This window comes from Squalius cephalus (assembly GCF_949319135.1).
Source record: "Squalius cephalus genome assembly, chromosome: 21".
In the NCBI taxonomy this organism is placed as follows: Eukaryota; Metazoa; Chordata; class Actinopteri; order Cypriniformes; family Leuciscidae; genus Squalius; species Squalius cephalus.
In genome coordinates, this window is record NC_137142.1 from 4,617,808 (window position 1) to 4,644,823 (window position 27,016).

Consider the following 27,016-nt stretch of genomic DNA (forward strand, 5'->3'; position numbering starts at 1 on the left):
TATATATATATAATGAAAAAAATGGCATTAAAAAGCATTAAATTTAATTTGAAGATACCTGCAGAAACCTTGAACTAACGTAGCTTAACGTACTCTGTTACTAACGTAACCTCGGTTCCCTGAGAGTAGGGAATGAGTATTGCGTAGCTAATACACACTCCTTTCCTCAAGAAATATTGAAGCCTATATTTAAAATGCAGTGCAGCTGCACAACGAACACAGCAGAGCGTCTAGCTCACCCATTGGCTGTGCTGCGGCAACTGCACACCCTATGGCGATGCGCGAACCAATCAGGCGACTCTGCGCCAGAGCACGCCAGAATGGGTGGGGCTTATGTCTATAAAAGCCCATTATTTCACCATAATAGCAGGTTTAAATCGACTGAAGCGACAAACACTGACAGATTGCAATAGTGCGGCAGGCTATGCAATACTCATTCCCTACTCTCAGGGAACCGAGTTTACATTAGTAACAGTAATGTCCCTTTTGAGAACAGTCACTTCGTATTGCGTAGCTAATATGCAGTGGGGACGCAATGTAACACGCCACACTATTAGCAACTGGCTGCATAAACTGGAGCCTAGGGAGCACCGGACACCGTCGGGTCTAATTATCATATTGAGAGGACTCTAGCCTGCAGGCAAGGAACCTCCAAGTTATAAAATCTCATAAATGTGAGCGGCGAGGACCAGCCGGCCGCCACACATTTGTCTTGAATTGGTACACCACTAGACCAGGCCCACGAAGAGGCCATGCCTCTAGTAGAGTGGGCTGGCTCTAGTGCCTATGGGACAAACCTGGCCCACCGAGGCGTATGAGATGGCGTCCACTATCCATCTACATAGTCTCTGCTTCGTGACCGGAGACCCTTTGGTGCGGCCACCAAAGCAAACAAAGAGCTGTTCTGATTGCCTGAACGGTGCAGAACGCTCAAGATAAATTTTCAGAGCTCTGACAGGACAGAGCAAATTATCCTCCCCATCGTTCTCCGAGGGTGGAAGAGCTGATAATGTGATAACCTGTGCTCTGAATGGAGTTGAGAGCACTTAAGGTACATATTCATGTCTTGGCTTGAGTGTGACTCTAGAGTCACCCACTCCAAACTCCAAGCAGGAAGGGCTCACAGAGAGTGCCTGCAGATCTCCCACTCGCTTAACTGATGCCAGAGCCAGCAGGAGAGCAGTTTTCAGCGAAAGTGGCTTAAGATCAGCCGACTGCAGCGGCTCAAATGGGGGACCGTGGAGAGGGGAGCCTGGGAGGGTTCATCCTCCTGGCTCCTTTTAGAAAACGAACAACGAGGTCGTTTCTCCCCAGTGATCGGCCAGCCACAGGACCATGGTAGGCTGCTATGGCTGCCACATACACTTTGAGCATGGATGGGGAGCGACCCACATCCAGCAGCTCTTGTAGGAAGGAGAATACCACTGATACCTCGCATGACTGGGGTTCAAAATCCCTGGCTGTGCACCAGTCGGTGAACACTGACCACTTCAGGCCATAGAGGCGTCTGGTAGACGGTGCTCTAGCCTCAATGATAGTATTCAAGACCCTCTCCGGGAGGTCCCCGGAAACCCGTTGAGGGGTCATACATGGAGGGCCCACAGATCGGGGTGAGGGTGCCAGATCGTCCCGTTTGCCTGTGTGAGGAGATCCTTCCTTACTGGCACGGGCAAAGGGACTTCGTCCATCATCTGAGCCAGCTCTGGAAACCACGCCTGGATTTTCCAGAGGGGGGCTACTAGGAGGACTGAGCATCCGCTTTCTCTGATCCGTTTGATGACCTGAGGGATCATAGAGATGGAAGGAAACTCATATAGAGGGTGACTGGGCCAAGGATGGGCCAGTGAATCCCTGCTCTTCGAAAAGAATCTTGCGCAGTGAGTGTTGCTTTCCGAGGCAAAGAGATCGACCTCTGCCTTGCCGAATACACTCCATATCAGACTTACCGTCTGAGTTGAGAGACCACTCGCCTGGGGGAGTGTTGTCTCGAGCATGTTCGCACCCAGGTTCTGGATGCCCGGGACGTGAGCAGCTCTCAGAGAGAGCAGGTTGGCTTGTGGCCAAAGGAGGAGGTTGCTGGCCATGGCATACAGGTTGCCTGACCTGAGGCCAGCCTGGCGATTTATACAGGACACCTCTGACATATTGTCCGTGCGGACCAAGACAAGGAGACTGTGATGGAGAAAGCAAGGCACGCAGGGATGTGGCCGGCGTGGGCTCGCTTACTTCCATGTGCTCGGGCTGCCATTGGCTGTGGTGCTTCTTCCGTGGCTGAAGTAGAGCGGGGAAAGGAAGAGCAGGAGAAGCGGTGCTTCCATCTTTACAAAGAGCTAACCGAGTCCGCAGCACCGAAATATGCAAACTCTCGCAGTGAGAGCAGCCTCCGGCAGAGAGTGCAGCTTCAGCATGGGTGGTTTCCAGGCATGTGATGCACTCCGTGTGCCTGTCCGCCTTGTGCTGAAGGGATCCGCACGAGGTGCATGAAGAGCGAGGCATTGGGAACAACGCTCGCGAATTTGCTCTTTTAGACTGAGTGTTGCTAGCCTGGATGCCAGCCGAACTTAGCCCACCCACAACATTTTTAGGTTGGGAAGTTTGGTCTGGACTTGATCCGTTGTGGAGCTATTATGCCCGAAACAGAGCTGTTCGGACCAATCAAATTGTCAGGGCGGGCTTTATACGATGATGGACAGATGATCAACTGTAACGTAATCATCCACGTCACCAACGAGCGCTTGGGTTGAAATTGTTTACAACAAAGATGACTGCCGCTGGAGAATTGAGATTTCACGAGTTCACACTTACAAATAAGTCAGATAGAATAAATGCATATTTGGTGTGCTGTCCGAGGAGAGGCTACGGGCTCGGTATTCGGCCCGAACCCAGAGTACTCCCCCTGTATTCCTGGCTGTGGAAGAACAGGCCAAGAGTGAGTGGAGGGATGCTGAAAACTGTCAAGGAATGTTAGGTGAGTTGACAGAGTGAATAAAATGTATGCTTCGTCTCATGCTGATAGAGTAGACATGGTAATTGTTTGAATGAAGTTGATTGTATTGATTATTTGAACGTGCTCCTCCCGAACTTTGTTTATGAAACAACGTGTAGATTCCACTATCACGTCTGTTATAGAAGATATCGACAGTGCATTCATTTTAAAAGAGGAACAGAGAACCACGATCAAGGCATTTGTCGATCGGAAAGATGAATGAAGAACTTATGTCACTTACTCCGTTGCTCTGATTGGTTGTTGGTCTATCCAATTGAGTGCAGAGGCATTTTCTTTCCTGGTTCGGTTGAAACGCCCCATAATCACTGTCCAATGGAGCAGTATCAGACTCATATTCTGACTAGAATCTGAGTATGATGACGTCAGGCTAGAGTGTTGCAGCAGCAAGCACACAGTTAGCAAAAAAGGATATGCGTCGATCGCCGGATGGCCACAGGAGAACGGCGACAGAAGAGAAGCGGCTTCCAGAGAATGAAGAAGGCGCTGTCCGCTGTGCACAAGGCTCATTCTGGCTGTAGAAGGCTTGATTCCATGGCGAAGTCTTCAGAGGAGACAAATACGTGAAGTGTCGCTGAAGGAGATAAAATCTGCTATTATGGCGAAATATTGGGCTTTTACAGACATAAGCCCCGCCCATTCTGGCGGGCTCTGGCACGCTTGGCGCGGAGTCGCCTGATTGGTTCGTGCTTCGCCATAAGGTGTGCAGTTGCCGCAGCACAGCCAATGGGTGAGCTAGACGCTCTGCTGTGTTCGCTGTGTTCACTGTGTTTTAAATATACAATATTTAATATTTAATACTTCAATATTTCTTGAGGAAAGGAGTTTCCCCCACTGCGTATTAGCTACACAATACGAAGTGACCGTTCTCGAAAGGGAGCAATGTTAGCTTATCGCCCTTCTCATGGTATTCATTTGTTGTACGGTTACTCTCCCTGGTTTTGAGGAAAAATTTACTTGGCTTAGTACATTTGGCTGATTCAGTTTCTAGAGCTTTCCTTTCCTTTTTTTTTGCCTTTTCAGTGCCACCTTTGCGCTTTCTATGAGCCATTTTTTTTATCTCAAATTTTTTGCTCGCACATCTCCAACCAACAACTAACGGTTTTTTTTTTCAACGTGCCGCTGTCAGGGGAGTCAAAAGATAATTACGTCATCATTAATCTACAGGCAGCACTCTGCGAGTTGGGCTGTGAGAAAATAATAAATAAAGAGTGGGGCTGCAGTAAAATAATAAATAAAAAGTGGGGCTGCTGTGAGTGCAGGCTGCCCAGGGACAGCATCCCTATTTCAACCCAGACAGAAGGAGGCTGTTTGGATAAAGTCTTTGTGTCGCTGCACGTGAGGATCGTCTCGTCAAGACACTTGGCCGGATTCAAGTTTTGGATTTAACTCTGGATTTGTTTTGGATTATATTTTTCCCGCTTGCTGGTTTCATCACTGGATTTATGATGCACTCTCATCTGGATGTTAAAGGGGCGATCAACTGCTCGAACATCAGAGATTGAGGATTTTGGGACAGATTACTCCACTTTGGAACAGCCTGACAGAAAACACAGAACCAAACACAAAGTGCCAGAGACTGAACAGCACACCAAATTCCTGCCATTGTTCAACAGCTAGTCACACTGTTGAGATGCTGCCCTTTGGTCTTTTTGTACTCTACAGATTATGGCTAATTAACGATAATCCCTCCCTCTTCATTAACAGTCATGATTCTCCAGACTTGCATGAGTTGGGAGTTTATGCAACTGGGTGTTTCCATTTGTTCTTAAGATTAAATTTTCCTTGTTTTTCCACCCTTTTTGAACATACATAGAATGCACATATTGAGCTGATTTCAGAATAGTTTACTAGTACTATTTCTGCAGTTCAGAATTCAGCCTTTGTTTTGTTTTATGCTTCATCATGTGAATATAATTGTTGGTTTATGCAATTCTGGATTGTTTTTTCCAGTTCTGACCCTTGTTTTCAGACTGAAGAGTTTGACATGCAGGATTGTTGCAATGATATGGAAGACTTTCAGCAATAGCTGCTTTACTCTTAAATTGTCAACAAAATATATTCACTTAAACAGCCATTTAAAATTAGATTACACAAATTTCACTATTTTTGATCAAATAAATGCTAAAAACTTAATTCAAACTTTTAGTATACATATGACTATCACAGAGGGAATTTGCTTTGGATTGTATCATTGCAATAAAGGGATTTAAAAGCCCTTTACATAAAAACAAGTAGGGCTGCATAATGGTTAAACTGATAATCATAAGTCACAATTACCTTTACACATTTTATTTGTTGGCAGAAATAAAAATGGAAAAAAAAAAGCACCCTGCTACATAGAGCTATACAGAAGCATAGGGGCCCAGGTTAACAAATGGAGCTGGGCAAGTAGTTCAGATAAATGACTTGTTTAGTTCAAGTTAAGCACCCGTCAGAATAAACGCTATGGCTAAAACACAACTACGGTTTAGTACACTAAAAAATGCTGGGTTGTTTTAACCCAAGTTTGGGTCAAATATGGACAAACCCAGCCGTTGGGTTAAATTTTTAAATTGCATTTTTAATCCAACGTTTGGGTTTGTCCATATTTGACCAAAAATTGGTTTAGAATAACCCAGCATTTTTTAGAGTGTAGTGTGGCCCAATAAATAGAGAACAGTCATGAAAGATCACTGTTGAAAAAAAAAAAGAGACCATGTTGGGTTTCATGCAATTTATTGAATCTAAATTCACATGACCAGATTAACTTCTCCACTAGACACCACAGTTTGCCCACTAGAGATGGCCTTGATGGGAGTGTCTCTTCCTGTAAAATAAAGCACATTTAGATACCAAATTCTCAGTTCCTGAAGTCAGTTTACAGCAAGCACTCACTTTTCCTAGTGCAGCTTTGCTCACAGGAGCCAGAAGAGGGATGGCACACCGCTGTACTACAGTGGATAAAGATCTAACAGAGGGGGAAAGGGTTAAGCCATAGAATACACTATAAAAAGTACCAATATTAAGGGTTGAGCATACAGTTTCCTGCAGAGGAGCCAGTGATGCTGGATCAACAAATGTGAACATCTTCACAATAAAGCGCTTGTAGTGGGTTGGGAACTGAAGACTAGACGATCCAGCCACTGGAACTAATGTGGTCAGGTAACGATCATCCTGGTAAGGGCATCTGAAAGGCAAAGAGGCAGTCAGAAAAGCCTTACAGCACACTAGATGGATAAAGAATGGCCTTACTCACCCATCAACCAGAAGGTCCCATTGGGGTAGACTGAGTGGACTGGGGGATGATGTAGCCCAGCAATGTCCCAGCATCAGGACAATGTTGGGGTCAGTCCTCTCCAAAACATGCACCTCAACATACACAGGCTCCCGCAGGACTTTTGTAACAGGATAATCAGCATCACTGTAGTAGGACGTGTACGCCTCATCCCCTGAGGAAGAATACCAGCATTTAACCAGAAACTGCTGCAACCTGGAGTTTTAGAAAGGTTTTAGGCACACTTGGGACAAACACTTGCCTTCTGCACAGCCTTTGGTAACACACTGACCATTTGCCAGTCTAAGCTCCACCCTGAGGGGTCCAGGAGCAGCTATCGGTGGAGGTGGAGGAATGGTGTTGACCTCCACAACCAGAGCTTCCACTGAAGTACCAGAATACCTACACTGGAAGAGAAGCCTGGAAAACAAACAGTGAGCTTGTAGCACTTGTCAATGATCAACATTTGATAAAGCATACATCACTTACTCAAAATGGCTGTCCCTTGTGATGGAACCAAGTGGTCCGATAGCCACTTCATACGAGGAGGTCATTCTGTTTTCATACACCACATATCCACTATCCTCCTGCAAGTATTAACTGTTGGCATCCAGTCCATTCTAAGCCATGCCAAACAAAAATCACAAGCAGCTACTCACCATCATGCTGGTGCCACATGCAGTGACAGGGAACTGGTATATAGCAAAGAAAGGTGTGGATCCCACAGGACTGCATGCTGGATCACTTCCACCCAGGAGACGGACTGAATCCAGGCTCAAACGAGGCAGCGTAATATCTCTAGCCACCACTAACACAAACTGACCATCTCTTATACACTGGACAGTCACTGGAGCAAGGAACAAGAGCAGGTTATTGCTGAGGATCAATTTAACATTAACACCTTTACATTGACTCAACACTCTTACCTGCCTTCCCATAGTAACACTGTTGCCCGTTAAAGCAGCAGTTGATAGCTGCACACTCAGCACCACTGATACCAGGTGGTCCACATTGGACCTGCTCATTATCAGCTACAGTACATTTGTCAAGCAGCTCTGCCTGTGCCACTGGCTGCTTAGGCTGAAACTGCTGAGGAAACTGTTGACTAGCTTGCCATTGAACTGACTGAGGAAACTGTTGACTAGCTTGCCATTGAACTGACTGAGGAAACTGTTGACTACCTTGCTGTTGAACTGACTGAGGAAACTGTTGACTACCTTGCTGTTGAACTGACTGAGGAAACTGTTGACTAGCTTGCTGTTGAACTGACTGAGGAAACTGTTGACTAGCTTGCTGTTGAACTGACTGAGGAAACTGTTGACTAGCTTGCCGTTGAACTGACTGAGGAAACTGTTGACTAGCTTGCCATTGAACTGACTGAGGAAACTGTTGACTACCTTGCCGTTGAACTGACTGAGGAAACTGTTGACTACCTTGCTGTTGAACTGGCTTAGAAAACTGTTGACTACCTTGCTGTTGAACTGGCTTAGAAAACTGTTGACTAGCTTGCTGTTGAACTGACTGAGGAAACTGCTGAGGAAACTGTTGAATCTGCGGAGAAAACTGTTGAAACTGCTGAGGAAACTGTTGAAACCGCTGGTCAGTTTGCTGGAACATCAGTGGTTGAGGATTTTGGGGCAGATTACTCCACTTTGGAACAGCATGACTGAAAGCACAGAACCAAACACAAAGTGCCAGAGACTGAACAGCACACCAACTTCCTGCCATTGTTCAATAGTTAGTCACACTGTTGAGATGCTGCCCTTTGGTCTTTTTGTACTCTACAGATTTTGGTTAATTAATGATAATCCCTCCCTCTTCATTAACAGTCATGATTTTCCAGACTTGCATGAGTTGGGAGTTTATGCAACTGGGTGTTTCCATTTGTTCTTAAGATTAAATTTTCCTTGTTTTTCCACCCTTTTTGAACATACATAGAATGCACATATTGAGCTGATTTCAGAATGGTTTACTAGTACTATTTCTGCCGTTCAGAATTCAGCCTTTGTTTTATGCTCCATCATGTGAATATAATAGTGGATGTTTTGGCTATTCTGCATTGTGTTTTTCCAATTCTGACCTGCGTATTCAGACTGACTCAAGAGTTTGACATGCAGGATTATGTTGCAATTATATGGAAGCCTGTATCAGCAATAGATGCTGTATTCTTAAAATTATCTTGCATTTAACTACTATACTCTAATATGTGTTCATGTTTTTGAAAGCTTCATTTATTTGATCAAAAATACAGTAAAAATTGTGAAATATTATTCCAAATTAGAATAGCTGTTGTCTATGTGAATATATTGTAAATTGTAATTTATTCCTGTGATCAAAGCTACATTTTCAGCATTATTACTCCAGTCTTCAGTGTCATATGATCCTTCAGAAATTTCTCTAATATGCTGATTTGCTGCTCAAGAAACATTTCTGATTATTATAAATGCTTTGACACTGTCTGCCGGCATTGCGTTTGTGACTCACTTCCCCGACTATGTTCATTGTGGTCTGGAGATGAACACAAACATCTATCATTAGAGCGGCATCAGAGCGAAGCTCTCAGTAACCGGCAGCCAGCTCAAGCTCTACATTCCAGCTCCACATGGGCCAGTTGAGCTCATCAGCATCACATAAGACATTTGAAACTGGATTATATCAATGCAATAAAGGGATTTAAAAGCCCTTCACACAACAAGTAGGGCTGCACAATGATGGTTAAACTGTTAATCATGACTATTCTCATTTGAGAAATTTCTTCTACATTATCAGAATTAGTGCACTTTCATGTGAGCACAAATCAAGAGAACAACTCATATACATGGTTTATTTGCCAGAAATACTGCAAGTCATAATTGCGAGATGTAAACTCAGAATTCCAAGAAACTCACAATTGTGAGAAATAAGTAAGAATTGTGAAATAAGTCGCAATTACTGTTATATTTTATTCCCTGGCAAAACAAACTGTGAGAAAAAAAGTCTGCACCCTGCTACATAAAATATTGAGCTATACAGAAGCATAGGAGCCCAGGTTTGCAACTGGAGCTTGGCAAGTAGTTCAGTTAAATGGCTTGGGCTGAAGCTTGGCTTGTTTATCCACAGTCAGAATGAACAATCTTGCTAAAGCAAAAATCGAACTGTGGTTCAGTAGTGTGGCCCAATAAATAAAACCAAGAAGTGTCATGAAAGATCCGACTCGTTGAAAATCAATACCAAAGAGACACTGTTGGGTTTCATGCAATTTATTCAATCTAAATTCACATGACCAGGTAAACCTCTCCACTAGACACCACAGTTTGCCCATAGAGATGGTCTTGATGGGAGTGTCCCTTCCTGTGAAAGTGGTAGAAGCATGAGGAGCATTTAAATACCAAATTCTCACCGTTCCTGAAGTCAGTTTACAGCAAGCACTCACTTTTCCTAGTGCAGCCTTGCTCACAGGAGCCAGAAGAGGAATGGCACACAACTGTACTACAGTGGATGAAGATCTAACAGAGGGGGAAAGGGTTTAGCTATAGAATTCACTATAAAAAGTACTAATATTAAAGGTGCAATTGCATGGATTATTTTATTATTTTAGAATGTTTCCTGGGGTGCCCTTATAATGTTAGTATGTTTTTTAGATCAAAATTTGTTATAATTTAGAAATAAAAGGCATTTTTCCTAGCCTGATTTTAGCCTCTGATTTGAACACTCTGTTTGAAGGGGCGTGTCTGCTGTGAGACTTCAATGTAAATGCCCACTGCTGTGATTGGCTGCTGTGAGACTTCAGTGTAACCCTGTTGATCACGTGAATGAAGATCTTATCATTGCAACGCAGTTTCTGCACTCTCACTTTTAATGATTTCACCAATGCAAACATGATGTACGTACAGTAAGAGCTTCGTTGTGCAGTGTAACAGCGTCATTGATTTCATAACGAGTTTTGGCAAGTGTCCAGATAATCTCGCGCTGTGTGATTGACAGCTTGGGCGACTGGAAAGGGATTGTTCTTTGATCGCTATCTGTATATTAATCACAGTTTAAATAAGGTTATATTCATCCTACTAAGAGAAACGACGTGAAGTTGATCGTTTAGTCACTCGCTTGATTTACTGATGCATAAACAGTATTGAACGACTTTGAGAGAAAGATTATCTGTCTGAACTTGAACAATTACACATCAGACATTCACATAACCCACCCCACTAAACATTGGACGTCGGATAGACGTGCAGATCAAGTCTATATTGGGTCCGTCGGTCCATGACCAATTCTGGACATCAATTCGACGTCCAAACTAGGTCCGCTATTTGGACGTCCAACCATGACCCAACTTGGACGTCATATTTACGTTCAACATTGGACCTTTGAACTGGGTAATTTTTTTCGACGTCCAAACTAGGTCCACTATTTGGACGTCCAACCATGACCCAACTTGGACGTCATATTTACGATCAACATTGGACCTTTGAACTGGGTAATTTTTTTCGACGTCCAAACTAGGTCCACTATTTGGACGTCCAACCATAACCCAACTTGGACGTCATATTTACGGTCAACATTGGACCTGAACTGGGTAATTTTTTTGGACGTCATTTGGACGTCTATGACAGGTGCAGGAAATTTACATGATTATTAATATTTTTTAATTTACAAATGAAGAGCTCTTTTCCAAAACGCGAGTTTGTCATGTCATTTTGCTGTGTACTGAACCTATTCACTGCTCCATCCACGTTTCCAAATCGCTATATTTAAAATGTACTGCAAGATGCAGTTTCTTTCCAAACCGCGATAATAGCGCCGAACCTATTTTTAGCCTAAACGCGAATCAGAAATTATCTCACTCTCTCACCCTCAAATCACTCGCGCCAGACGCTCAATTCGCCTCATGGCCTCCAGATGCATGTAACTGTGCGTTCACACCGCCGCCGACTTGAGCTTCCAAAGTTACCGGAAGTCATTCATTTTCAATGGAAGCTCGCTTCTCTCAGCTGCAAGGAGCGTCAAATTCCTCGGCGTCGCGTTTTGGGCGTTTTGAGCGTCAATCTGAAAGTTGAGAAGCTCAACTTTATGGTGATGAGCTATGACGCGGTTCAGCGGCAAGCAGCGGCAAAACGCCAGCAACCAATCGGAATAGACGTCCTTCGCGCTGGCTGATTCCGGAGAAACATACGATGTAAACTTTCGTTCCTACCAAAACATTAGTTCCGAGAAAAAATTATTAATTGCAGAGTTTAACCATCATAGAGTGAAAGTGTATCATTTGCATGTGTTTTAAAGTCCTGTCAGCTTGACAGGGCATAAGAACGAGCAGAGAGAGAGAGAGACCCGGCCGCGCGCGCGCTTACTCACCCGAGCGCTGTCTATGCAGCTCTCTCTCTCTCTCCCTCGCGCATCTTAATCAAAATCAATTGATACGATGGTGTCGAAAAAAAACTCTCCAGGGATGAAATGTTTTCTGCGCTGACAAATCTTGCGCGATATCCTAAATTGCCGAATGCATTGCTTGTTTTTTCTGTTTACATTTCATGGTGTGACACTTCTCTTCTCCCATGATCGAACACAGAATGCTGCTACGTCAGAGCGGCCAAAGCGTCAACAAGCTTCCTCGTACTTTTTGACAAGCGTCTTTGACTGGGCGGCCAGAGCTTCTTTGCAGCTCAAGTCGGCGGCGGTGTGAACGCACAGTAAACGCGTCTTTACATCAGAGTCTGATGCTGTAGCTCAAACAGTAGAGCGTTGGCGCTTGTAACATAAGATCACGAGTTTGATTCCCAGGTAAAGCAAGAACAAGAAGTGTGTGTGTGTGTGTGTGTGTGTGTGTGTGTGTGTGTGTGTGGCCACTGAGCGTGATTATTGTTTGAAAAAGACGTATCTAATAAAACACACAATCCACAGCAAGCCGACCCCGTCTCCTTCCTTCTTCCCACAAACAAACTTTTGTGGACGGACGTCAACATTAGACGTGCGGAAGACGTCGAAAAAAGACGTCGCCTGGCGTTACAAAACAACCCCTTCAATGGACCAAATTTGGACGTCCAAAAATTACATGAAAATGACGTCACTACGACGTCACATTGCGCAGTGGGACTGGTTCTTCAGAGGCTCGGATGAAGGAACTAAAAAAATACCTTTGTGTTCATTTGTACATTCAAACACTGAGCAACTGCCATGCTTCGCTCATTTGCAAGCCATGATGTCTCTTGAAGAAAAATGATTCGGACGATGATTCGGCTGCGCAGTTCCACCTGGCCTTGAACATGGGCTGGCATATGCAAATTTTTGGAGGCGTACATATTAATGATCCAGACTGTTGCGTCACAGTCAGTGTTATGTGGAGATTCGCCTATTTTTCAGGGGTGTTTTTCAAAAACGAGATTTAAATAAGAAGGAGAAAACAATGGTGTTTGAGACTCACTGTATGTCATGTCCATGTACTGAACTCTTGTTATTTAACTATGCCAAGATAAATTCAATTTCAAATTCTAGGGCACCTTTAAGGGTTGAGGTAAGGCTGCAGAGCATACGGTTTCCTGCAGAGGAGCCAGTGATGCTGGATCAACAAATGTGAACATCTTCACAATAAAGCGCTTGTAGTGGGTTGGGAACTGAAGACCAGACGATCCAGCCACTGGAACCAATGTGGTCAGGTAACAATCATCCTGGTAAGGGCATCTGAAAGGCAAAGAGCCAGTCAGAAGCGCCTTACAGCACACTAGATGGATAAAGAATGGCCTTACTCACCCATCAACCAGAAGGTCCCATTGGGGTAGACTGAGTGGACTGGGGGTTGATGTCACCCAGCAATGTCCCAGCATCAGGACAATGTTGGGGTCGGTCCGCAACACATGCACCTCAACGCTCCCGCAGGACTTTTGTAACAGGATAATCAGCATCACTGTAGTAGGACGTGTACACCTCATCCCCTGAGGAAGAATACCGGCATTTAACCAGAAACTGCTGAGGGAAAAGACCTGTTAAATTAACAGCTAAGGCTTTAATGGAAAAACTTGACACTTTGCAAAATTTAAGAAAGGCTAAGTTAAACAAGGCTCAGAAACTAAGAAAGTCAATTAACAGGTTAATCTATGGCAACAAAGAATATGAACCTGAGGTACGTTTGGCTTTTAAAGATTTTAAGAAGTTATATTCAGAAGCTAAATAAGCAAATGAGTCTCTGTTGGTTATTTTACCTGTTGATGAAGCTGAAAAACATGAAATATGGTTTAAAGCAAAGATGATTCCAAATAATGAGTTAATTGAACGTGACTGTCCTTAATTACATCAAGAATGAGGACAAACGATTTCATACATACATCGCTAATAGAGTGTCTTACAGTACATAAGAGACACAACATCAACAGTGGAGCTATGTTCCCACTAAAGAAAATCCAGCAGATGATGCATCTCGTGGATTGAAAGTGAAAGATTTTCTGAGCAATAAGTGATGGATTGATGGCCCCAGCTTTCTCTGGAAGGCGAGTGACACACAGTTTCCAACAAGTGATCTGATATTGACTGATGACCCAGAGATTAAAAAGGAGTTGAAAGTCAATGCTGTGGTCTTACGGGATGGACAGAATGCCACAAGTTGACTTATTCATTACTTCTCAGAATGGAAACGTTGGAAAGTTGCAGTTGCCTGGTTTTTGAAACTGCAGAAACTTCTGAAGTAGCTGAGTTGTAAATGAAAGGAGCTATCTTTGGAGCAGATTGACAGTGTTGCTGTAGTTGTAAAATTACAGGAATTTAAACCATCACTAAAACATAATTCGTTTTAGTCAACAGGAACAATTCCAAGAGGAAATTGCTGAGCTCAAGGATAGAAATGTTGGTGTTAAAAGAAACATTACGGTCTATAGTTTGGATCCTGTGTTGCGTGATGGACTGTTGCTAGTGGGAGGAAGACTTAGTAAGTCAGCCCTGCCAAATTAAATAAAACATCCCATCTTGTTATCTAAAGATAAGCATGTGTCACATCTCCTACTTCGAGACATTCATGAACAATTGGGTCATAGTGGCAGAAATCAGATGCTTTCCAAGCTCCGGTTTAAGTATTCGATTACAAACGCCAACTCTGTTGCAAGAAAGATCATTTCCAAATGTGTTATCTGTAGACGTTATAAGGGGAAGTTAGGTGAACAGAAGATGGCAGACCTTCCACTGGGCCCATTGAAGTGAAAAAAGGACGGAGTGAAGTGAAATGCTATGGAGTGATTTTTACTTGTATGGCAAGTAGAGCTGTCCATTTGAATATGGCATACTCGCTAGATACTAGAGATGCACGGTTGGCGGTTACAGCCATGGACTCCATGGATAAACCGCGGATCAGGCAGATGACGTGATGAAAAATAATATTTTAATTAAATTTGGGCGGGTGGCAGTTGAACCAATCAAATGATTGTTAGGCCTGCTGGTATAAAATGAATTGCACTGTCTGCCTGAAAAAGACGCGCTCTCTTCCCATACAGTCAAAATTAACGGGAGTCTTCAGAACAGGCTCGTCCTAGTCGTCAACCTGACATGACAGTGCGTAGAGTTAATTAGCCTATAATGTGAATGACTTGTTATTTTATTCAAGCTTTCTTTCTTTTTGCAAAAAAAATAAAGTGCAATAGGCATTAATTAGTAGTAGGTGTTCCGTCCTGCGGCGTTGAGTCATAGTTCCTAGTCGGACCCGTTTCTGTGAAGGACCTGTTCGAGCAACAGCGCGGAAATCATTCATGAGTCTGCTTCAATACAGAACTTGGTCAGATCTTTGTCTGTAAGTAATTACACGTCAGCATTGTGGTTTACTGTGTGATGTACATGTTTACTTTCAGTAATGTATTTTATTACGTTCGTGACTGTATCGGTTTTCTCGAGTTACGCTCTCGGATGAAGCCTTTTGTTTTGCTGACGCACTGTTTTATCTACCGAGCAAGGAGACTTGGCCCTAAGTCTCAGGATAATTAGTGGGTTTGTTTACATCTGTTCATTCATATGGATAATGTGTGTAACAGTGCAGCAGTGAGTTTGGTGATACTGCGGATGTTTGTTTAATTTCTATACATTAAGAGCATCTGTAGTTCATTGTGTAAAACTGTTGATATAGAGAATACTGTGTAACCTTACTGAGTTACTGGGTAACTTTATATTTTATTGTGTAAAAGACATAACAGACGTTACACTTTTGTAATGTTTATTTTCTGTTTAGTCTTTCAGTCTTACAGACTTAAATGGAGAAAAACTTAAGAAATAAAACTGAGGAAGAAAAGAGAACAAAAGATAAAACATCAATCCTCAACAAGACTTCTGGAGTTTCTCTTCTTCATTGCTGTTAACTATCTGTCTAACCGTACAAAGCAGACGTCGTACTGCGAGGGCAGAATAGTAGGCTAAATAGCAGCATGTTGAAATGATGTGCCAAATTGCAATTTTTATTACAATGATAAAATTGTACAGTAGCCTAGTCAGGTAAGGTCAGGTTTGCCGATGTGCGTTTTATTTAGGCCATTTATTTATTTTTGTCTGTGCACCGATCGCAGATGGAGTTCACTGCTGATATTCTGGGGATACAACATAGTCAATAGGCTATACTAGTAGGGACTTTAGCCTTTAAATATCTTTGCTGTATTGGCTCAGTATCCTTTCTAGAACAGTCAAGAGCTTTCTAGCCTCGCGGCTCGCGTCAGCAGCGCCTTGCATCGCCCATGGACCTTAAAGGGGTCATATAATGGTACATGCACTTTTACAAGTTGATTGTACTGAAATGTGTGTTGGCAGTGCCTGTACACAACCATCATAAATGATAAAAATCCATCCAGTGTTTTTTTTTAAATCTTATACAGTATGTTTTCCCCCATCTCAAATCAAGCCGTTCGATTTTTTGACGTCACAAAATCGACGCCCCTCCCACGATTGTTGATTGACAGCAGCGTTTCAACACAGACCCGCCCTCGCTCGTCAGCGAGCTGGCTGTCATCATAGTCCATGCGTCATTGTTGATACACTGGAGCACTGTCCATGAGCAGAATGGCATCTAAGTGATTGTGGTGTTCTGTTCTTGGGTGCAATAAGGAACACAGCAGTCATTTTGATGTTCCTAAATCCGAACCGCTGAACACGCAGTTCCCCACGATCAACAGAAATGCTTTCATGTTTGCGCGAATCATTTCACCAGACTGCTTTATAAACGAGAACATTGAAAAAGGTATTAGCTCCTGTCTGAGTATGTGTTGTTTATGTGCCTAATGACTGTCATAGTCTCACAGACTTCTTATTTTTTAAACTTTTAGACTTCTTATATCAGTAAAATGTTAGTGCTTCAGCCCTGACAGTTGTACCTAACAACACTGCATAGATAATGTTACGCATCACTGACAAGACTACATTTACCGAAAAAAGGTTTTTCATGACAATTAGCTGTAACATCAATCTGTCAATGAACTAACGTATACATTAGTAAACACATAGCGTTTGTATCTCACTACTCTACCCTGCCAGTACATACAAAGATAGATCAAAGTGACATTTCGTTAACCAACCATTCAGAAACGTTTTCCAACTCCGGTTCAAATTGATACGGTTGCACAGTGTCCTCAGAGACTCCCGCTGCCATTCTTCAAAATATAACGTTACCCTCAACTGTTGTCAAGGCAACACTCCACGTGTGTTGTTGTGGCAAAAACGCCCACAGAACAGAGGGGCTGGGTGAGCAAAGCTCATTATCATTTAAAGACACATGCACTTAAACGGCGTGCTGAAAACAGAGCTGTTTTTGACCAGGTAAAATGAGTGTTTTCTTACAATACTAATGAGAATTTTTAATTAAAGTATATTAAAAACTTTTAATTTAGACCCTAAAGAATCATATTAGCTTGTACAAAAATGCCATTATATGACCCCTTTAAAACAATCAGCAGATGGTTGGCGGGTGCCGCTTTGAAAATTGGTCAAGAAATGTTGGTGCGGATGGATGGCGGATGGATGATGAGTTTTGTGATGTAGTTGCGGATGAAATAATAGCCCATCCGCGCATCTCTACTAGACACAGACTCATGCATTAATGCCTTACACAGATTTGTCTGTCGTCGTGGATGGGTCTCTCACATGAAGTCTGATAACGGGACAAATTTCATCGGAGCTGAGCAGGAGTTAAAGGAGGCTCTCACTGCATTAAACAATGAAAGGGTTCAAAGGGCCTTACTGCAGAAGAGAATTCAGTGGAGCTTCAATCCTCCTACAGGCTCTCATTTCGGTGGAATATGGGAGTGTATAATTCGAATGGTGAGACAAATTCTTTGTGCAGTCCTTCAACAACAAATATTGGATGACGAAGCACTGCAAACTGTCTTGTGTGAAGCAGAAGCTATTTTGAATGATCAACCTATCTCTTAACTATCCAATGATCCTAATGATTTGGAAGCCCTCACGGCAAATCCTGCATTGCCTCCTGGGTTGTTTGATAGATCTGATCTGTATGCCAAAAAGAGATGGAGACAGGTGCATTATATTTCCAATCTCTTCTGGAAAAGATGGGTACAAGAATACTTACCCTTTTTGCAAAAGCGGCAAAAGTGGAACAAAGAATGAAGAAGTTTTACCCCCGGAGACATTGGCCCTCATTTATCATTCTTGCGTAGAAACGGGCGTATATATTGGCGTAAGATTATGCTTACACTCCTCTCATCGCCTGATTTATGAAGCTGTGCGTACCTTTGAAATTCTGGTGTACGCAATACCTGCCCTTGATAAATGCCGCGGCTGAAATCGATCGTCATTAGAATAACACGCCCCTATATATTCAAGTCTCCGCTCCCCCCACGCCCTCATTTTACGCCATGGACACACGGAAGACGGCAAAGAAGAGAAACTTCTTTGAGAAAGAGAAAGCGAAACCAGGAAAGTGGAAAGAAACAAAATTGATTTCTAGATTTTTATTATTAATGACGCTTATTGTTATTTAGAAGAATAATTTCGTTATTATTTGTATTATTATTTAAAATAAGAAGAATGGCATTTTTATTATTTTGTCAGTCTGAATTATTTTTTTGGTCATTGAAAGCCTTTCATTACTAAACCCAGTCCGTGCACACCTGCCGGGCCTAACCCTGGCCTAACCATCGTTTCAAAGAATAGTACAACGGCGAGGGCGTCGAGTATAAACGCCTTGTCCGTTTGGGGAGGTGTGCACGCAGTCCGCGGAGACTCGCGCTGCGGAGCCAGGCGAAAGTAAACAAGGCTTGAAACGTCAGGTAAAGCGCACAGGCTCGCAACTTAAGGAATACATATGTCTACAATTCAAATGCTTTGGTAAATTCACACAAATTAAACATTGAAGTCCATGTTGCACAAAAATAAACACTGAAGTTTATAATTACTATGTTGTTGTTTTTTTACAGTGGGTCATAATATATTATATCTTTTAGTTTGTCAGTGCGTTTTGTGGTGTTAGGAATTGTTTTTCTGCGCATTCCCGCACTCAAAACGTGCGTACACCACCTCCTGAGCTGGCGTAGGATTTGAGCGTGCCGTACGCCAACGTCCATATTGATAAATCTCAAAGTCACCGTGGTTTTGGGTGTACGCCAGGTGTACGCTGGAAATTTGGTGTACGCACTTTTGATAAATGAGGGCCATTGTGATTATTGCTGATTCTACATGGCTACTTGGAAGAGTTGTGGAGACCTATACCTGACAACAGGGGTTTGGTACGTTCAGTAAAAGTTTAAACTAAAGCTTCAGTCCAGAGACACGTTAGCACAAAGCAGATCATGCACGAGTCAGTGCAGACCAGAAAAAATATCGGACCCATTTGAATTCTGCACGGAATACTATTTTAAAGTGATATGGAGGAGATTTGGAGGAGAAACTATTAGAGATTAGGAGGAAACTGTGGCTTTACTGAGCTGTGATATAAACTAAACGCTATTGGCTATTTAAAAAAAGGGGAGGAGCTGTTTGATATGTTCCGCCCTGTCTTCCTGTTTCAGTGGAAATTCTGTTCACATGGAAAAATTCTGCACGTTTCAAGGCACTTCTGTGGGCCTGTAACAATGTCTATTCTTGACCAGCAGGTGTCATCAGTACTCAGTGTTTCGAGCGCTTTGAATCATTTTGCGAATCAATTACTGGCTATTTTATAAATGAAAAATGTTTTGAAAATATGTAATAGAGGAAATCAAAATGGATGGTACAGGCTGTATGTATTGTATGCATTCAGTATATCCATACAGTAAGCTCAAACACCTGAAGCATTAATTACAAATGTTTAAATGGGAACATTTAATGGATAAAGTCATGCATCATTACTCACAAGCATAGCCTAAAAAAACAAATCACAGACACAAAGCTGCCACAAATATGAAGGGTTTGTAGTCACATTTCATTTCAACAGGAAAATATCCAAATACAGCAACTCTCTGGAGATCTGAAGCCATATGGAAACATCATACAAATAAAACACCACATCAAACTTAAACTGTCTACATTAAATCACACAAACAACAGCATGAATATGAAAAGACAATGCAGAAAAGCAGAGCGCATGTGGCCAGGGCCGGTTCTAGACATTAGGAGGCCCTAGGCAAAATTCATGTTGGAGGCCCCCCACCCCCAATAAAAAAACACTTGAAACAAATATGATTCCTAACCTTTTTATTTATACAGCATTTAATTTTAAAAGCAGTATATTTTTACTTACACAGTACATAAGTTTGGACACATTACTATTTTTAATGTTTTTGAAAGAAGTCTCTTATGCTCATCAAGCCTGGATTTATTTGATCAAAAATACAGAAAAATAATATAGTGAAATATTATTAAAATTTAAAATAATGGTTTTCTATTTTACTATACTTTATATTTCTGTGATGCAAAGCTGAATTTAGTGTCACGTGATCCTTCAGAAAACTTTATAATATTCTGATTTATTATCAAATGTTAGAAATGGTGCTTAATATTTATTTTATAACCTGTGATACTTTTTTTCAGGATTTTTGATGATTAAAAAGTTGTTTTAAAAAAGTCTTCACTATTACTTTTTATATATTTAACACATCCTTGCTGAATATTCCTGTTTTTTTCTGTATTTTTGATCAAATAAATGCAGGCTTGTAGAGCATCATAATAAACTTCTTTCAAAAAACATTAAAATAGTAATGGGTCCAGACTTTTACCGGTACTATATGTACATATTAATCAAACTTTAAGGTAATCTCTTTTTTGTTTAATGAAGATGTTATTGTTGTTGTTGTTATTTTGCTGTTTTATTCAATTTATTCACAGTTCCAGAATCCCACTTCAGTAGATGAGCATAAGTGCTTTTATATTGCATTGCTACCTTAAATATGCTATACACAAATCAAGTGATGAGAAAGACACGATCGCTACTGAGCAGAAAAATATATATAAACTGATATTATTGGCGTAATGTCAGGGTATAATCTAATCATCAGCAGAATTTAAAAGATAGACCCATAGATATGAGATCCTTTATTTTAAACATTTAAAAATGTTGTGTGTTGGCTTTTTAACTTAGAATACAGACGTCTTGTAGCTTTTTTACTAGTCAGCTCCCGACGCGATGTTATTCATTGTACGCGCAAATTCAAAGCGTCGAGTCTGGGCACGTTAATGACGCTCGCACTCTTTTAAACTCGTAATAAAGCGGTGAATGATTTTTCCATAAATGACGCTGATCTACAGTACAAGTTTATATTTAGAATACATTGCAATCACTCCAAAATAGATGACGACAACTCACACACCTGCATTTTGAGCTGTGCTTCTTTGTGTGCTTAGGCTTTTGCCTCGCAGCACCTGATGGATGCGTTCGTTACACATACTTTCAGAAGCCGGCACCCGCTTTGTAACGGACACATTAATTGGTTTAACTGCAGTAATGTAACAGTCTATGGTTAAGATAAACATCGTCACTATTTTTAGTTAATTTATAAATATTGAAATAAATCGTAGATAGGACATTTGTACCTATTTTTTTTTTTTTCAAAATTTTTTTTTTTTTTTTTTTTTTTTTGTCCCTCTGGGCCCCATCCCGCCAATCGGGCCCTAGGCACGTGCCTAGTTTGCCTTAGCGTTAATCCGGCTCTGCATGTGGCGGAAGACAAAACTTGTAGTCCATTATAATATCTACAAAGACAGCCTTCATGCTTTCAATATGGAACTAGGCAAAGCTAGACAGACTTTCTTCTCAAATATTATAAACAGCAATTTAAACAACACACGCACTCTTTTTGCTACTGTAGAGAGACTGACAAACCCCCCAAGTAAGATTCCCAGTGAAATGCTCTCAGACAACAAGTGCAGTGAGTTTGCTTCTTTCTTCTCTGAGAAAATCAATAATATCAGAAAGGTGATCAGCACATCCTTGAGTTGCTCTGGGGTCAGACAGCTCAGACCACCTGAGAAAGTAGTCACTATGTCTGATTTCAAAGAAATTAATGGCAAAATTTTGGAAGAAACCGTACAGCACCTTAACATCAACCTGCGCCCTTGACACACTTCCCACATCTTTTTTCAAAAGTGTGTTAAACAGTTTAGAAGCAGATCTCCTAGAAGTGGTAAATGCCTCACTTCTCTCTGGGAGTTTTCCAAACTCCCTGAAAACTGCAGTTGTCAAGCCCCTCCTGAAAAAGAGCAATCTGGATAAGACCATATTAAGCAACTATAGACCGATCTCAAATCTTCCTTTCATAGGCAAGATCATTGAAAAAGTTGTCTTCAATCAGCTGAACAAATTATTGAGCATTAATGGATCCTTTGACAATTTTCAATCTGGTTTCCGACCGCACCACAGCACAGAGACAGCGCTCATAAAGATAATAAACGATATTTGCTTAAATACTGATACAGGCAAATTATCAGTGCTGGTACTACTCGACCTCAGTGCTGCATTTGACACTGTCGATCATAACATACTTCTTGACAGGCTGGAAAACTGGGTTGGGCTTTCTGGGATAGTCTTAAAATGGTTCAGGTCATACTCAGATGGGAGAGGTTATTATGTGAGTATAGGAGACCATAAGTCTGAGTGGTAATCCATGACATGCGGAGTCCCTCAAGGCTCAATTCTTGCGCCACTCCTGTTCAACCTATATATGCTCCCAATGAGCCAAATAATGAGAAAGCACCAAATTGCTTACCACAGCTATGCAGACGACACACAGATCTACTTAGCCCTATCGCCTAATGCCTATACACAAAATAAATATATTTGAAATATATTTTCAGAATATGTTTTGGAATATATGCAAATATTTGAAATTGGCCCAATAAATATATTTCACACTATATTTCAGAATATATTTCAATGTATTTGGAATAAATGCCACATATATTTTTGACACTTTAAAATATATTTCAATATTTTTTTTTCTGTATGGGGACCCATACAAAAAAAAAATACATTGAAATATATTCTGAAATATAACAAAAATATATGATGTCAAGTGTGAAATATATTTATTGGGCCAATTTCAAATATTTGCATATATTCCAAAACATATTCTGAAAATATATTTCTAATATATTTCTTTTGTGTATGGGTGACTACAGCCCCATTGACTCCCTGTGCCAATGCATTGACGAAGTCAACAGTTGAATGTGTCAAAACTTTCTTCAGTTAAACAAAGACAAAACTGAAGTCATTGCGTTTGGAAACAGAGATGAAGTTCTCAAGGTGAACGCATACCTTCACTCTAGGGGTCAAACAACTAAAAATCAAGTCAGGAATCTTGGTGTGACACTAGAGTCAGACCTTAGTTTCAGTAGTCATGTCAAAGCAATAACTAAATCAGCATACTATCATCTCAAAAATATTGCAAGAATAAGATGCTTTGTTTCCAGACAAGACTTAGAGAAACTTGTGCATGCTTTCATCACTAGCAGGGTGGATTATTGTAATGAACTCTTCACTGGCCTTCCCAAAAAGACCATAAGACAGTTGCAGCTCATACAGAACGCTGCTGCCAGGATTCTGAGCAGAACCAGAAAATATGAACATATCACACCAGTCCTCAGCTCTTTACACTGGCTCCCAGTTAAATTTAGGATTGATTTTTAAAGTATTATTACTGGTATATAAATGGCCTAGGACCTCTATATATTGCAGATATGCTCACTGAATATAAACCCAACAGATCACTCAGATCATTAGGATCATATCAGCTAGAAATACCAAGGGTTCACTTTAAACATGGCGAGTCCGCTTTTAGCTATTATGCCAGCCGCAGCTGGAACCAGCTTCCAGAAGAGATCAGACGTGCTCCTACAGTAGTCACATTCAAATCCAGACTCAAAACACATCTGTTTAGCTATGCATTTACTGAATGAGCACTGTGCCAATGTTCGTCCGACTGTTTGTACTGTACTGTATTTTATTTTTCTAAACTGTTTTAATTATTCTTATTTCTTTTTATTATTTTAATTTCTTCTATGTAAAGCACTTTGGACTGCCATTGTGTATGAAATGTGCTATATAAATAAACTTGCCTTGCCTTGCCTTGCCTTGCCTTGAATTCAAGTGCAATCCAACAAAATTAAGTTAATGGCTGATGAGTTAATGGCTGATGAGGTTTGCCTCATGGGGCAAATTCACATCTTAAATTACATGAATACAGCCAACAAACCAAATTCAACCAATGAAAGGCATATACAACATTACTGAAGGAACAGCATCTGAATTATATCACATGAAGGAGTGGATGAATTATGAATTTGTTGTTTTTCATTAAAATTTTTATTTGACAGTGATTTATGCAGATTTAAATCATGGATTACAACACTGATTTTTACATATAATTAATAATTACCCTGTCAGAAAAAAAGTGTAAAATAATATCTTTAGGGGTACGGCAGCTTGTCCCTGGACCAGAACCTCTCCAAGGAACTTGATCTCTGAAGCTCATTTAGAGTGGTAATATATAAAACCCACCTTTTAAGGGGTAAATAAGCTACAGAGATCAAGTCCCTTAAAGAGGTTTTGCTCCAGTGAAAAGCTGCTAAACCCCTAAAGATAAGATTTTTTGAAATACAATAAACCTCAAAGGTTTGAATTCCTATGATTATCTTAACCGTCACAGCCATGTCTATTAATCTAACAATAAATAATCTTTTGAAAAATATAATAGCTCAGTGCTTTTCTTTGGATTTTGGTGTGAAACTGAACATTTTTTCGAACACTCATCTAGTTCTTTTCAATATTGTGTCTTTAAATGGTACACTAATCTGAAATCATATGAATATTTAGTGTCAAACAAATAATAATCCATTTTAAAGTATTTATTAAATTATCGGCATTATTTTTATTATTATTTTGATTTGTTATAAATCACCATAAAAATATACATTTTGGTTAATAAAATAAGTACAAGAACAGGTTTGGAACACATTACAGCAGGAGTGTGTTAAGGGAATGTTTTCAGATACAACACCTCAAAACTATAGCGGAGGAGGCTAAAAAGACAACTATTAAAAACTGTTCAAATACATGATCTTAAAGGAGAACTCCGGTCAATTTTAACATTGAGCTCATTTTTTTTGTAAATTTGGAGTGCTGTCAATACAGAGAACAACGACAAAAATCGGTGTTGCCTACACCATGTTATCCTCTTTTTAAAATTTGCACCCTGTTGACTTCAATGGGGCAAGTTTTAAACCAGCTTTTAGCCTCCTAACATCCTTGATGTGTCATTACAAGTGCACAGCTAATGTGAGTGATTCCTTCAGAGTGAACATGGGTGAATCTGACTGCAGTAGATGTGCAAGATATGAATAAAAATTATGTTATTTCAGCCAGCGCACATACCTGTATTTTCTTCCTGTTTTCGGTCGAAGTCCATAGTAATCGATTGTCGAGTTCACGCGCGTGATCATAGGTAACTAAACCTATGCTTGTGAACTCGACAATCGATTACTATGGACTTCGACCGAAAACAGGATGTAAATACAGGTATGTGCGCTGGCTGAAATAACATCATTTTTATTAATATCTTTCACATCTACTGCAGTCAGATTCACCCGTGATCACTCTGAAGGAATCACTCACATGGCTGAGCACTTGTAATGACACATCAAGGATGTTAAGAGGCTAAAAGCAGGTTTAAAACTTGCCCCATTGAAGTCAACAGGGTGCAGATTTTAAAAAGAGGATAACACGGTGTAGGCAACACCGATTTTTGTCGTTGTTACTAACTACTTCAACGGACGCTTCAGTTCAAAATCATCATGCACCTTTTCAGAAAGATGAACGTACCAGTTTAAAATATTAACTTTAATATGTCCAATGTAGACAGCCTCAAACATCTGTGGAACTTCTTTAAATGAGAAGTGTTTACACAGGTTGAATTGACGTAGATCAGCAATGAGTGACAGTGCAGGGGCACTTCAGGGGCCAATCCGATTTCAGCTGGGGCCAGACTCCTGGATCCGATCCACCTCTGCATTTAAGGCAATAATATGCACCCTTTAGGGGTAAATAAAGTACGAAGGTGTACCTTTTAAAAGAATGCTACCTTAGGACAGCTTTTACTCTATGAATGATCAGCCCCCATGACGAAACATACAACACCGGTTTTATATCAGATAATGCTCTTGTAAGAAATTAGATTCTTCCTAATTTCCTGAGTTGGCCCCAGCCCCAAAGTCCGCTCCAGTCCCAGAGCTTAGCCCAGAGTCCAGCCCAGAGTCCGCTTCAGCCCCAGAGCTCAGACCAGAGTCTGCTCCAGCCCCAGAGTCCAGCCCAAAGTCCACTCCAACCCCAGAGCTCAGCCCAGAGTCCGCTCCAGCCCCAGAGTCCAGCCCAGAGTCCGTTCCAGCCCCAGATCTCAGCCCAGAGTCCAGCCCAGAGTCCTCTCCAGCCCCAGAGCTTAGCCCAGAGTCCGCTCCAGCCCCAGAGCTCGGTCCAGATTCTAGCCCAGACTCCGCTCCAGCCCCAGAGCTCAGCCCAGAGTCCGCTTCAGCCCCAGAGCTCGGCCCAGATTCTATCCCAGACTCTGCTCCAGCCCCAGAGCTTAGCCCAGAGTCCGCTCCAGCCCCAGAGCTCGGCCCAGATTCTATCCCAGACTCTGCTCCAGCCCCAGAGCTTAGCCCAGAGTCCGTTCCAGCCCCAGATCTCAGCCCAGAGTCCAGCCCAGAGTCCTCTCCAGCCCCAGAGCTTAGCCCAGAGTCCGCTCCAGCCCCAGAGCTCGGTCCAGATTCTAGCCCAGACTCCGCTCCAGCCCCAGAGCTCGGTCCAGATTCTAGCCCAGAGTCCGCTTCAGCCCCATAGCTCGGCCCAGATTCTAGCCCAGAGTCCGCTCCAGCCCCAGAGCTCGGCCCAGATTCTAGCCCAGACTCCGCTCCAGCCCCAGATGCTTAGCTCAGAGTCCGCTTCAGCCCCAGAGCTCAGCCCAGATTCTAACCCAGACTCCGCTCCAGCCCCAGAGCTCAGCCCAGAGTCCGCTTCAGCCCGAGAGCTCGGCCCAGATTCTAGCCCAGACTCCGCTCCAGCCCCAGAGCTCGGCCCAGATTCTAGCCCAGACTCTGCTCCAGCCCCAGAGCTTAACTCAGAGTCCGCTCCAGCCCCAGAGCTCAGCCCAGATTCTAGCCCAGACTCCGCTCCAGCCCCAGAGCTCAGCCCAGAGTCCGCTCCAGCCCTAGAGCTCATTCCTGTCTCCAGAGACATTGATTGAGTGTTTCTAGTTCCTTCCAGAGCTCCTTCCAGGCTCCCTGAGCTATCGCCACCTCCCTGGCTCCCTGTGATGCTGGTTCCTTCCAGGCTCCCTGAGCTATCGGCA

The 27,016-nt window shown here is 42.0% G+C and overlaps 1 protein-coding gene across 1 annotated transcript; it reads right to left on the reverse strand.

Annotated features, from left to right (window-relative positions):
* Nucleotides 1-5,712: 5,712 nt before the first annotated feature.
* LOC307149477 (zona pellucida sperm-binding protein 4-like) lies at nucleotides 5,713-13,161 on the reverse strand. Its single transcript, XM_079855820.1, has 12 exons — nucleotides 12,984-13,161; nucleotides 12,767-12,914; nucleotides 9,673-9,745; nucleotides 9,519-9,590; nucleotides 7,187-7,597; nucleotides 6,920-7,107; nucleotides 6,750-6,847; nucleotides 6,523-6,680; nucleotides 6,243-6,435; nucleotides 6,026-6,173; nucleotides 5,882-5,954; nucleotides 5,713-5,813 (listed from the first exon to the last, which is right to left on the reverse strand). The coding sequence occupies exons 1-12, from the start codon at nucleotides 13,133-13,135 to the stop codon at nucleotides 5,737-5,739; spliced, it is 1,791 nt and encodes a 596-aa protein (XP_079711946.1). The 5' UTR covers nucleotides 13,136-13,161; the 3' UTR covers nucleotides 5,713-5,736.
* Between the last annotated feature and the right edge of the window lie 13,855 nt (nucleotides 13,162-27,016).

Excerpts from the sequence above, each read along its gene's own strand:
- LOC307149477 (XM_079855820.1), bottom strand. The coding sequence starts at position 13,135 with ATGCTGATTATCCTGTTACAAAAGTCCTGCGGGAGCGTTGAGGTGCAT. Across the intron at positions 9,746-12,766 it reads TGGCTCCTCTGCAGGAAACC|ATCTTCATCCACTGTAGTAC; the intron begins GTATGCTCTGCA and ends CCCCTCTGTTAG. Across the intron at positions 6,436-6,522 it reads TACCAAAGGCTGTGCAGAAG|GGGATGAGGCGTACACGTCC; the intron begins GCAAGTGTTTGT and ends ATTCTTCCTCAG.